The sequence below is a fragment of the Orycteropus afer genome, unplaced genomic scaffold, assembly GCF_000298275.1.
Source record: "Orycteropus afer afer isolate SDZICR_OR568_19922 unplaced genomic scaffold, OryAfe1.0 scaffold00460, whole genome shotgun sequence".
Classification (NCBI taxonomy): Eukaryota; Metazoa; Chordata; class Mammalia; order Tubulidentata; family Orycteropodidae; genus Orycteropus; species Orycteropus afer.
Window position 1 is genome coordinate 1,090,660 of NW_006922047.1, and position 11,685 is coordinate 1,102,344.

Sequence of the window (11,685 nt, forward strand, 5' to 3'; positions counted from 1 at the left end):
CCGCCTCCCACCTCTCCTTACACCAGGAAGCCCCAGTGCAGGAGGCGGCCAGGATCACTTCTGCACCTCCCAGAACATACAGTGCCCTCCCCAGCCCCTCCAGGACACAGACACCCTGGGGCACTGAGGAACCCTCGGGTTTCTCTGCTGCAGGCTAAGAGCCTCTCCCACCCCCACTCACCTATCCTCCTGGGTTGGAGAAGCCAAGGGCAGAGACCTGCCAAGTCAAAATCCTACCATGACACAGGAGACTAGTGCCAGCCCTCAGCTTGGGGGAGGGAGGTAGAGGGACCACTGCCAGCCACTTCCCACCCCTACTTCCTTCAGCACGGCCACCATAGGGGCAGGAGAGTGGATTGAGAAGTGGATATAGTCCCGTTCCCTGCCGCCAGTGTATTCCCAAGACCCCTCATCAATTTGTCCCTCCCTTGTCTGAGCTGCCTGGCACGTGTCCATGGTAACATTCACCAGGACCTCCTCTCCAATAAAAGATGGGGAGGTCAGTCTGATTGTCTCTATTCCCATTACATCAGCCCCCTACCTCCAGTGTGGGGATCCCACCCATTTCAGGGAGTTTTTGAAACACTTGATGTTGCAAAAAAATGGCTCCCTAGATGCAATGATGGGTCTCTCCTGGTCCAGAGCAAAAAAGAATGAAGAAAACCAAAGATGCATGGAAAAAACTAGACCAAGGGACTGGTACACCATGCGAACCTCAGCCTATATGACTATGAGACTGGAAGAACTAGATGGTACCTGGCTACCACTGTCAACCACTCAGAGGGGGATCTATGTAGGAGATTCTGGATAGAGTGGGAGAGTAATGTGGAACAAAAAAATCATAAATTACGGGGGGGCATGTTTGTTGGTCTCATAGAGCCTGGTAGAACCCCTGAGACTATGGCCCCTAGCTCCCCTTCAGGTCTGGAATTGAACCCACACCTGTGGCTTCCAGCCACACAAAAGGCAGGCATATGAGCTGAACATTTACATGAGATAGATACACTCCTTAGATCAATCATGGGAAAATAGAAGGGCTGTATATGCACAGGCAGACAACTGGGGGTGGGCAGGAATGCATGGGAGGGAAGGACACAGGCAAGAGGTAACTAGGGGCAGGAAGTGGAGGGGAGCTGTTGGGAGATACAGTCAAAGTCATGAGCCAGTGTATGTGAACTGCTATTTAGAAAATGAATTTGCTCTGTAAACTTTCACCCAAATCACAATTTAGGAAAAAAAAAGAAAAAAAAAAAAAACTCCCTAAAGCTGACCCCATAGCAACTAAGAATGTTCTCAGAAGTTGGGGCCGGGCCACCTCTCGGAGCCCCACACCTGCCGTGGGATGCACGTTCCTGTCTCAGCACAACAGCTCACAGACGCGCGTACAATGGGAATTCAGATGGCAGTCAGGGACAGTGGGGGCCCCCACCTTACATAACACACACAGCTGATGCAGCCGGGAGAGGAAAGAGGCCCCCAGAGACCCCCCAGCCTAGAACTCTGGGATTCCCCCAGTCCCAGGACAGCCTCGTCTGACACTGCTTCATTCGTAAGATGTTTATTGACCACTGACTCCATGCGTGCGTGAATAGGTCAGGCTCAGGGTCACAGGGCTGGCAGTTTGGTGGGTACCTGGGACCATTCTCCTTCCCCATAGGAGCTATTTCAACTTTGCTCCCAGCCAGCCCCTGTGGCCTTAAGTTCTTGCAGCGTGTGTCTTCCCCAAAATCCAGCCTCCACCAAGTCTGGGTCCTTGTCCTCACAATGCCAGCCTCCTAGGCAGTAGTGGAAGGACTACAGGAAGAAGGCGAGGGTCCTGAAGACTTCTCGGCCCCTTTGGAACCTGTATTTTAAAAGGGAGAAAGGGAATAGAAACACAGTAAATACGGGGAAGAAAAAAAAAATTCACTGCCATGGAGTCGATTCTGACTCATTGCGACCCCCATTGCGTTTCTGAGGCTGAAAATCTTTATGGAAGTGGATTGCCCCATCCTCCTTCCGCAGACCATCTGGTGGGTTTGAACCACCAACATTCTGGTTAACAGTCAGATATCTCAGGCATTGCGCCACCAGAACGCTCAAGTCCTGTTTGAGCCTTTAACGTTGCTGGGGCTCGGGCGCCACCTGGGGGCTGCTCCTGGAATAGCAAGCCCAGGCCGTTCCTGGACCAGGACAGCCCCAGTTTAGACAAAGCACACTACCCTCTGGCGACCGCCAGCACTTCGCACTCCCATTTATAACCCAGTGTAAGTTACAGGAAGGCTTCTGGCCTTTCTGGGTCAATATCCTGGTGCTCTGCCCCCCAGACACAAGGAGAGCAGCTCTCTTGTTCCTTTGTATTTAAGGAAAAAAGGAAGGTTCTGAAGCCATTAGCTCTGCCCCTTTCCTTCCAGCATCTCCCAGCGGGACCTCATCACAACTCACAGAGAGTAGAATCTCCTCCTGGAGTGATTCCGAAGGAGTCTTTCATTCCTGTCACAAAGCTCACAAGCAAGCTTTGGGGAGTGGGGAGGAGTCTAGCCTGCTCAGCAGCCGCTCATACGCAGCTCAAAGTCCGACAGGGGGGCAGCACAGCCCCCTGCCCCAGGGGCCCTCCTCTACCTACGGCAATGAAAGGTGCTAAGTCAGATTTCTCTTTTAAAATCCCAGCTCGGAGATCTTTTGCACCTGTAATAACAATTGCTGCAGATTTTAGGCCCGGCTCTTCAAAGTTTGGCCAGTGGCCCTGAAGCATTGAGAGGCCTGGCAGGAAATTTTCAGAAATGCAGATACTGGGGCCCCAGCCCAGCCCTGCAGAATCAGAATCCTCACTCAAACTAGAAGCCAGGTGAAGTGTGTGTTGGGGAGGACACTCAGGCCCTCCCACCCTTCAGAGCACCTCCACACGAGCCACATCCACCCTTCCTGAGCTCTCCAGTCCTACACACACCACCTTCCACTAAACAAAAAAAACCTCACTGCCATGGAGTTGGATCCAACTCATAGTGAGCCCTCCTTGGGTTTCTGAGGCAGTATCACTACAGAAGTAGACTGCTCAGCCTTCCTTCCGAGGACTGGCTGGTGGGTTTGAACCACCAGCCTTCTGGTTAGCATTCAAATGCCTTAGGCACTATGCCACCAGAACTATCTGTCTAGCCTTGCCTTTTCCATGGCTCCCCAGTGCCCAAGTCCAAAACCCTTCAAAGGGACCCACAAGGCCCTGTGGGCCTTTCAGCTGGTCCAAGATCTCCAACACCCACTCTACACACAACATCCCCTAACATCCTGAACTTCACCAACTGCCTTAACAGGCCCTGCTCTTGTACTGGAAACCCTGCACACCTAACCCCAGAGCCTGGATTCTACTTTCCTAACCCCACCTAACTGAATGAGGCCTCCAGAAGTCACTTCCTCCAGGAAGCCCTGGTCTGGGCTCCCGTTCAGCACCGGTAGCCCTGCCTTTTAACTGCTGCTCTCCTGTCTGTCTTGTGCACTGCTGGCCTGGCCCAACAACCGGCACAGAACAGACACGCAAACTATCTGGCCAATGAGTGGACATTAGGACGCCGGCTAGAGGTTCCCGACACCACACAGGTCATAAGTGCCCTGTGAGACTGGAGCCCCTGCTGTAACTATCCCCACCCCACTCTCATGCCCCTGCCGAGCACCTGCACCTGGAAAAAAGGGCAGCATTTTTTCTTCCATGGGTCCAGAGAGGGAGAGTGACTAACCAAAGGACACACAGCAAACCTTCTCCACCTTGAGCACCACTTCTAGAACACTATTCTAACAGTGTTCAAGGATCCCTGCTCCTCCCCCCGCCCTCCAGGGCTGGCACTGGCATTAATCCCAATTCACAGAAGCCCAGAAGGGTACAGTGCCATGGCCAAGGCAGTCTGGCTCCAAGGCCCCTCCAAGGCCCCTCCACGGCAACCCCACTCCACCTGTTCTTCCTCCTCCTCCTCCTCCTCCTGCTCCTCCTCCTCGGTGCCCTGGGTCCTGCGTCCTTGCTTTGTCCGGCCGAATGAGCCTCTTGCCAGCTGAGTTGCGGGTGGTGTAGCTGTACACAGAGGTGTAGCCGTGGCCAGTGAGCGGGCAGAAACGGCGGGTGTGGGCGCGCTCCCGCGTGGCACCACACTGCGGGCACACGTAGTCTCGAAGGATGGGGCACAGCACCCGGCCCGCCTCGTCCTTGAGCACGTGGGACTGGTAGATGGCCCGGGACTCACCGTTGTGTTTGCAGAAGGAGCACAGGAGTTCAGGGCCCAGTGAGGATTTCGGGCTGGGCCTCTGATCCCCTGGACCTGGCTCTGGTTCTGGCTCGGGGTCTAGCCTGGTCTCAGGCTCCTCTTCCCCATGCAGCGCCCCTACCAGGCTTGCCAGACCCAGGTAATCTGTCCACGGGTTGAAGGTCCCCATGGCTGGGGGGGGGGAGGCAGAGGGACTGAGAGAGAAGAAACCTTGCCTGCAGGGATCTCAGCCCCTCAGCCCCTTCCTCCCTGCCCCTCCCTGGAGCCTGGGAGTCTGGGCTGTCTGTTCCCTCCTCTTACCTCCAAGGGGGTGTGAAAGGGGAGGAGCAGGCTAAGGGAGGCTCAATATTGTCACAGGGGGGCTTGCCCACCCCCCCATTCAGTGCACCTGCCAAGGGGAGGCACTGGTCTCCCTGGTGGGCTGGGGTAACAAGCTGAAGGCTGCAGGGGAGCTTGTGATCTGGACCCACATCCCCAGAGGGCACTAAGAGGGGTTGCTGCCCTGCCACCCCTCTTCCTGGCTGAGCCCTGCCCCAATGATAGGCCTGGAGGGATTCAGAAACTGGGCTGGAGGTGGGGCCGGGTGCCCCCCCCCCAAGAGGTTGCAAAGTTTTAGCAGGCCCTGGAAGGGGGGTGGCCTCTGGTGTCTAGATTGTAGGGGTGTTCTAGACCAAGGACAGGGTGTGTGTGGATGGGTGGTGCAGAGATCGGGCATTCCTAGCAGTACATCACAGAACAGGCTCCTGGGGGACCCCCAGCACCTGCCTTCTCCTTGATTCTCCCCCATCAAATGAGACCCCATTTCAGCTGGGGAGGGGAGGGTGTGGCCAGTAGTCACTCCAGCAGGCACAGACGGAGGGATCAGCCCATGTGAGGATGTACAGAGGACAAGCGGGGTCTGTGGGAGCCAGGAGGGTGAGATGAGGTCCCAGGACCTCACAGCGGCCCCTTCCTTCCTTCCTTCTTTATTCATTCATTCAAGAAATCTTTATTGAGCCCTCCTGGGAACAGAGCTGGCCACCTTCCTTCAGAAGGTTTCTGGCCCCCTCTCTCCACCCTGGCATGCCCCACCCACCCTCCAGGATTTGGTCCCCAAATCCAATCCATGTCCGTCAGAACTCCAGACACCAGCCCTCCGCAAGGGGTAAGAGGCTGGGGGTCAGGGCAAGGGACTACGGGCTGAGAGATTTTGGAGGTACTGTGGGGTCCGGTGCCCCCAGGCTATGTCTGGCCCAGCCACAGTGACATTCATCCCCCGGTGGGTCTAGCCTCCGTCCTCACAACCCACCGACAACAATGAATGTTGATTGTGACCTTCGCTGTGGCCTAGGGGAGGGGCATGTTCTCCATGGGGCTCCCCTGCCCCCCCATCTCGAGGTGCAGTAGCGACAGGCAGATGGCAGTTCCGGGCCTCAGGGTCCACTCAACGGTCGGTGGTTTGCCTGTGCTGCCCAAACTCACCGACAGGTTGAATGTTCCCCCAAACCCTTGGTGGCTTCTCCTGGGACCAGGTGATGGGGAGTGGGGGGACAGGGGAATCACTAAGGGACCTATTGACACTCATTAACTCACAAAGCAGTTAACAGGCGCCAATGATCTGGTCCAAGCCTGGACAAAGCATGGCACATACATAAACAATACCTCACACACCCCCAAAAAAACAAAAGGAACCAAACCCATTGCCCTCAACTCCATTCCAACTCATAGAAACCCTACAGGACAGAGCAAAACTGCCCCATAGGGTTTCCAAGGCTGTAATCTATAGAGAAGCAGACTGCTTCATCACTCTCCTGCAAGGTGGCTGCTGGGTTTGAACCATTAACCTTTTGGTTAGCAGCTGAATGCTTCAACCACTGCGCCACCAGGAGTCCTAAATAACAATAACAAGAGTAAATATTTATGTAGCCCTTGTACACAGATGCTGTGGCAGCACCTGGAAGTTAACTCCCATAATCCTCTAACAGCCCAGGAAGGAGCAGGCCACCCCCTTAGTCAATTGGCCATAATAAGGCAGAAGCACTGCGCCCACCCCTGGGGCATCCACTGGAGGGCCATAAACAAGTCATTTTAATACAATGTAACACCTTCCATTCACTGTGTTCCCAGCACATTGTTCATGAATCAAAACAAGGAGGGGGAGCCAAACCCGCCTTTAGGCTCCCTTTCCCATTTTACCTGGGAGAACCAGGATCAGGGGACAGAACCACCCGCCAGCCCGCTGGGGTCTCAGATGCACACTTCTGAACTCAGGCCCTTCTGGGGACAGCGCCCAAACCCACGGCCACACCACTGCTGCCCTGGATGATGTGGGGGTGCAGGAGCCCATCCTAGAGCCTGTTCAAGGCAGCAACCCATACTTAGACTAGACAAGATGCTGCACCCCTTTTCTCATTTGTACAAAGGCCCCCGTCCCTCCCCCCAGGAGCAGGGCAGAGTTAGGTGCCCCTCTCCCTGGGGTCCCCCCACACACAGGTTCAGGCTGGGTCACCCCCATCTCGGTCTGGAGACCCTAGAGACGGCCTGGAGACGGATGTCCAAATGTCCTGGCCCCTCCCTGAGCAGAACCCCAAAGTGGATCAGGAACCCCAAGTGTACAGGGGCTTGGGTGAACCCCGGAAAGTCCCTCCACGAAGACTGCAGGCGCCCCCCCCCCAGGCCCTGCCCAGGAGACCCCCACCCAGAACTCGCCCCTCTGAAACCTCCAGCCAAGGCCCCTCCCAAGCCCCGCCCTCAAGCCCCACCTACATATTTCCTGCCCCTAGAGTTCATTCATTCACAGTCCCATAGCGCCCACCCCCGAAATGCATCTTCCAAGAGCCCAGCTCCCCTCCTACCCCACCTCCAGAGCCCACCCCTTAAAGCACACCAAGTATCGTCAGCTCCAGAGAGCCCTCGCCTCCTTAGGAGGCTCCCCTGAAGCCTGCCCACATAACCCCTAAGTAGGTCTCGCCCCTACGGTTCCCTAAGCCTGCTTCGGGGGAGCCCGGTTCCCCACAGTCCTGCCTCCACAACCTATCTATCCAAGGCTCCCGTGGAGCCTGACACACCGCCCGTAGCACCCGGCCCCACGAAGCAGCCCTAACCCCTTGGAGCCCCTTCCTTGTAGCCCTCCTGTCAGCACCGGGACTGGGACCTAGTCGCGTTCTCATCCCGCTGTCTGCTGTCCGCTGTCCGGAGTTCGGCTCTCCCTCCTGCATCCATCTACCCCAGCCAGAAAGGCCCCAACAGGGTGAATGGGTGATGGTGGGGCTGCTCCCCCTCACCCTCTACAGGATATCCAGGCCCTTCGGCCTAGGTAGTATCTCCCCTGAGGGGTGGGAAGGGGGTTGAGGCTCTGAGGGACGTGGGGTCCCCTGCTTGGAGGATTGAGTGCTAAGGACGGGAATTCTAGAACTGTGGGAGGAGCAAGGCTTACAATCATCATAATGATAATGATAATAATAATAATACAGCCTTATACGCATTGCCCCGTTCTTAGAGCCCATTTTACCGGTGAGGATGGTGAGGCTCTGAGAGTAGGGACCAGAGTGTGTGCAGCGGACTCCTGAGGCTATATAACCGGGCGGGTCATCAGACCTGCTGGCCTGTAAGGGGAAGGCCGGGCTCTCAAGACACTTCCTGCACTTCCTTCCCTCTGAGGATTTTGACCTTGACATGCCAAGGCAGGGGGCCCTCAAAGGGTCTCCCTATGACTGGGAAAGGCCGGTGTGGAGGGGTATTGCCCAGGCGGGCGTGAAGCCGGCGCCGGGCAAGAGGGCGGGGCGGCAAGGCCGGGGTGGGCGGGGCCGCAGCCCAGTCTGGCCCGCGGGCGGGGCTGTCTGAGCCTGCGGGTCGGCTTGGCTCCCTTTGTCTGCCTGTGGTTGGTCGCAGCCGCTTTCCCTCCCTCTGCGTCTGTCTGGGTCTGCCTGTCTCTTTGTTAGCCCGGGGTCGCCTGTCTGGGTCTGACTGTGTGTGTGTGTGTGTCTGTCTGTCTATCTCAGCTGTCAGGGGTCGCCTGTGCGTGACTGGCCCTTTATACCCACCTTCCCCTCCGGTTGGAGCAGGCCCTGTGGGTGTCAGCCGGCCCTGCTCCACTTCTGACTGTGTGCCCTGACTGTCCCTCCTACCCCGTGTCCTGAGGCCATCTGGGGTTGCCCGGACCTCCTGTCGCGGCTCTGACCGTCTGGGCTTTGCCTGGTCTGGTGGGGTAGTGGGTGTGGGGTGGGGCTGTCTCCTCTGCAGGCCACTGTTGTCCTCTTTCTGCTTCTTCCTCTGTAGCCTCTGGGACCCCCCCACTCCAGCTGGGAAGGTCTGTCTGGGGCAGGAAGCTGGGGCTGAGTGGGGGCGGGGAAGCCTGCCAGAAGCCACACTAACCTAGGACCCCTGTCCCCCTCCTGGGTTCTGGAAGGCAGGACAGTTGGCGAGTTTGGGGGTCAGGGTCAGAGGTGAGAGGTTCCCACACAGCCAGATGGGCAGGCGATGGTTGGAGGCAGTTGTGCGCCTCTGTCAAGTTGAAGAACAAGGGGTGGGGGAGGTGCCAGACCAAAGGCAGGAGGTGGTATCTGGAGGCCTGTGTATCCCTGTGTGTGTGTGTGTGTGTGTCTAAGGGTCCCTGTGTGTCCCTCTGTATTTGTGTGTCCCTATCCCTATGTGAATATCTGTGCCCGTTTGTCTCTGTCCCTGTTTGTTCTTGTGTCTGTGTCCTTGTGTGTGTTTCCCTGTTTGTGTCTGTGTGTCCCTGTCTCTGTGTATGTCCTTATTTATGTCTGAGTGTGTCTCCATGTGTGTCCTTCTGTGTTTCTCCTTGTGTGTCCCTGTCCCTGTGTGTGTACATGTACTCCTGTGTGTTCCTCTGTATCTCTGTGAGTGTCCGTGTGTGTGTCCCTCTGTGTATGGGTCTGTGTCCCTGTCCTTGTGTGTGTCCCTATGTGTGACCCTCTGTGTCTGTGTCCCAATGTCTCTGGATGTGACCCTGTGTGTCCTCCTGTGTGTGTCTCTGTGTGTGTGTCCAAGTATGTCCCTCTGTGTTTTTTTTTCCCCCATTTCTGTATACATTCCTAGGTGTGTGAGGGCATGGGCCTGAGGTCTCGGGGAGTTGGTCGCTCAGACAAAGAGCCCATTATGGGGGTGTAGTGACAGAATAGCCTCATAGGGGTCCCTGGGTAGGGTGCTTGTTGCTAGCCTGGGCTGTCTAGACTGGGGAGCAGGGGCTCCCAGTTTTGGTGACATCTATGTGGCCTCTCAGGTTCCTGCCTCCCTTTCCTCATGCCTTCCCAATTTCCTGTCTGGCTGCTCAGGCCTTTCATGCCAGGGTCCTCAGACAAGGGGCTCGTCTGTCCTGCCCAGATGGGTCCGTGTGGGTGGGCCAGGAGCCAGCGCTTCCTTCCCACACCCCACCAGATGTGGGGCCAGAGCTGGGGGGAGGCAAGGAGGTGAGGAGGTTCCCTGGGGTTGAGGTTGGGGGCTATGGAGAAGAAATCCAGACCCTTCCACTGAGGCACACTGGAGGGGCAGCCTGCATTGGGTCAAGTGGACTCAGCGTGAGAGGAGCAGCGGCCGTCTGTGAGCATGAGACTCACAGGCTCAGTGGGGCTCAGCGGGCTACAAGTCAGGGCTATTCTAGGGGGCTATTCATGGGCACCTGTGAGTCCAGGTGGGTGAGTGGCTGCCCTGTGTGTGTCAGAGCTTCTGTTCGTGTGTGGCTGTCAATGTGACCATGGGCATGCGTCAGGCTAACTGTGGGGAATTGCAGGTTGATGTGTGAGGCAGTGTCCGTGGGTGTTTGTTGTCTGTCAATGTCACCATGGGTGGCTGTAGTCGACATGTCATCAGTTCATGGTCCCCCTCCACACTAAAATAGCAGCTCCAGGAGGGCAGGAATTCGACTGCTTGTCCACAGCTGTCCCCCCAGTGTCTGACATAGAGCACATGTTCAAGAAACGAGTGTGGAGTCCGGGTGTCAAGGTGGCTGTGGATTTGTGCATGTCCCCATGTCCCCAGATCCTGTGGGAAACCATCTATGTGCCCAGGTGTGTATGTGATACTGGGTCTATGATATTCTGGCTGTGTGTCAGTATCATTGTAGGTATTTGTGGGTCTGGGCACACACCAAGTGTTAGAGTGGGTATCAGCCCTATTGGGGTGATGCAGGATGGGGCAGTGTTTCGTTCTATTGTACATGGGTCACTATAAGTCAGAGTCGACTTGACAGCACTAAGAACAACCACCTACCTCTTTGTGGGTGACAGGGTATCACTGTGGCATTGGTTTTACTGTGCACAACTGTGTGTGAGTATTCAGAGTCATGTTATTGGAGGGATCCATATGTCAAGATTACGAGGACTCGCTGTCAGGATGTGTCTCTGCAGGCTTTGTACCGTCGTGAGTGTGTATATGTGTGTGTGTCTTCGTGGGGCAGACCCATGGATGCTTAAGTGTGCATGTCTGTGTTATTTTGGATAATGGTGTCTGTGTGCCCTTGTGTTTGGGAGTTTATGTAATTGTGGTTGTCAAGGTTCCCCTGGGTGACTGTGGGACAGTAGCATCTGTGTGTGTGTCAATGTATGCACACGACTGTCTGTCTTCATTACGACTGCCATAGAGGGTGACTGAATGTTTTTCCGGGTGGCAGCATTTTTATGGTGTTGGCCCTGAATGTCTCCATTGCTGTTGGTGTTGTGTGTGCACACGTGGCAGTGTTATTGTGGGTGATTGTGTGCACGTGTATATACCGTGTGTATACCAGCGTTCCCGCGGGTGACCCTAGATGTGTTAGGGGACGCCATATATCGGCGTATGGCATGGGGCTTGAGAGTCCTCAATCATGCGGAAGAATCGGTGTTTCTGTAAATGTTTACCGCAACAGACACGGATAGGGGAGATGATGGGAATGGAGGTGTGGGTAGAGAACCCCAAGTGTAGTGGTGGGGGTGATTTCTCAGCCCCTATCAGCCAATGAGGGGGCTTCTCCATCCCCCCATCCCCCAGCAAAGCCTCCAGGGCGGGGTCCCTGGGAAAGGCGCTCTGTCCCTTTAAAAAGGCTCTCTGAGCAGGGGGATTCGGGGCCATTTTTCCTTTTTAAGGACAATTTTGGAAGGCAGGTTGCTTTTCACAAACCTTGGTCTCTCTGAGCACCCTGCAGCCGCAGCTACTGACAGGCCGCCAGCAGCCGGGGCGGGCGCAGTGGTTCCCGCAGGCGGCGCCGCTGCAGCCCCCGGCCCGGGCGTAGCCAGGCCCAAGCGAGGCCGCCCGCCGGGATCCGTCTCCGCAGGGCTGGAGCAGGCCCGCGCGCCCGTGAACTTGGTTGAGGAAGCCTTCCCAAACGCGCGCGCCAGTCAGAGCCTCTTGCAGCCCTGGATTTCCGAGAGCCCCACCCGCTCTGCTCCCCCCCAAGAACAAAGCTCGCCGCTGCCGGACAAGGCCCTCCCGCCGGTCAGGTGTCGGCGACCCCAGCACCCCTGCCCCCATGCCCCCATTA

General features: G+C 56.4%; 1 protein-coding gene across 1 annotated transcript; it reads right to left on the reverse strand.

Moving 5' to 3' along the window:
• Nucleotides 1-2,097: 2,097 nt before the first annotated feature.
• NANOS3 (nanos C2HC-type zinc finger 3) lies at nt 2,098-4,398 on the reverse strand. Its single transcript, XM_007954429.1, has 2 exons — nt 3,924-4,398; nt 2,098-2,162 (listed from the first exon to the last, which is right to left on the reverse strand). Exons 1-2 carry the CDS (start codon nt 4,396-4,398, stop codon nt 2,098-2,100), a joined length of 540 nt encoding a protein of 179 aa, XP_007952620.1.
• Nucleotides 4,399-11,685: the final 7,287 nt, after the last annotated feature.

Coding starts and splice junctions, on each gene's coding strand:
- NANOS3 (XM_007954429.1), bottom strand. CDS start 4,398: ATGGGGACCTTCAACCCGTGGACAGATTACCTGGGTCTGGCAAGCCTG. Junction 2,163..3,923: donor AGGAGGAGGAGGAAGAACAG/GTGGAGTGGGGT, acceptor GTCCTGGTCCAG/GAACGGCCTGGGCTTGCTAT.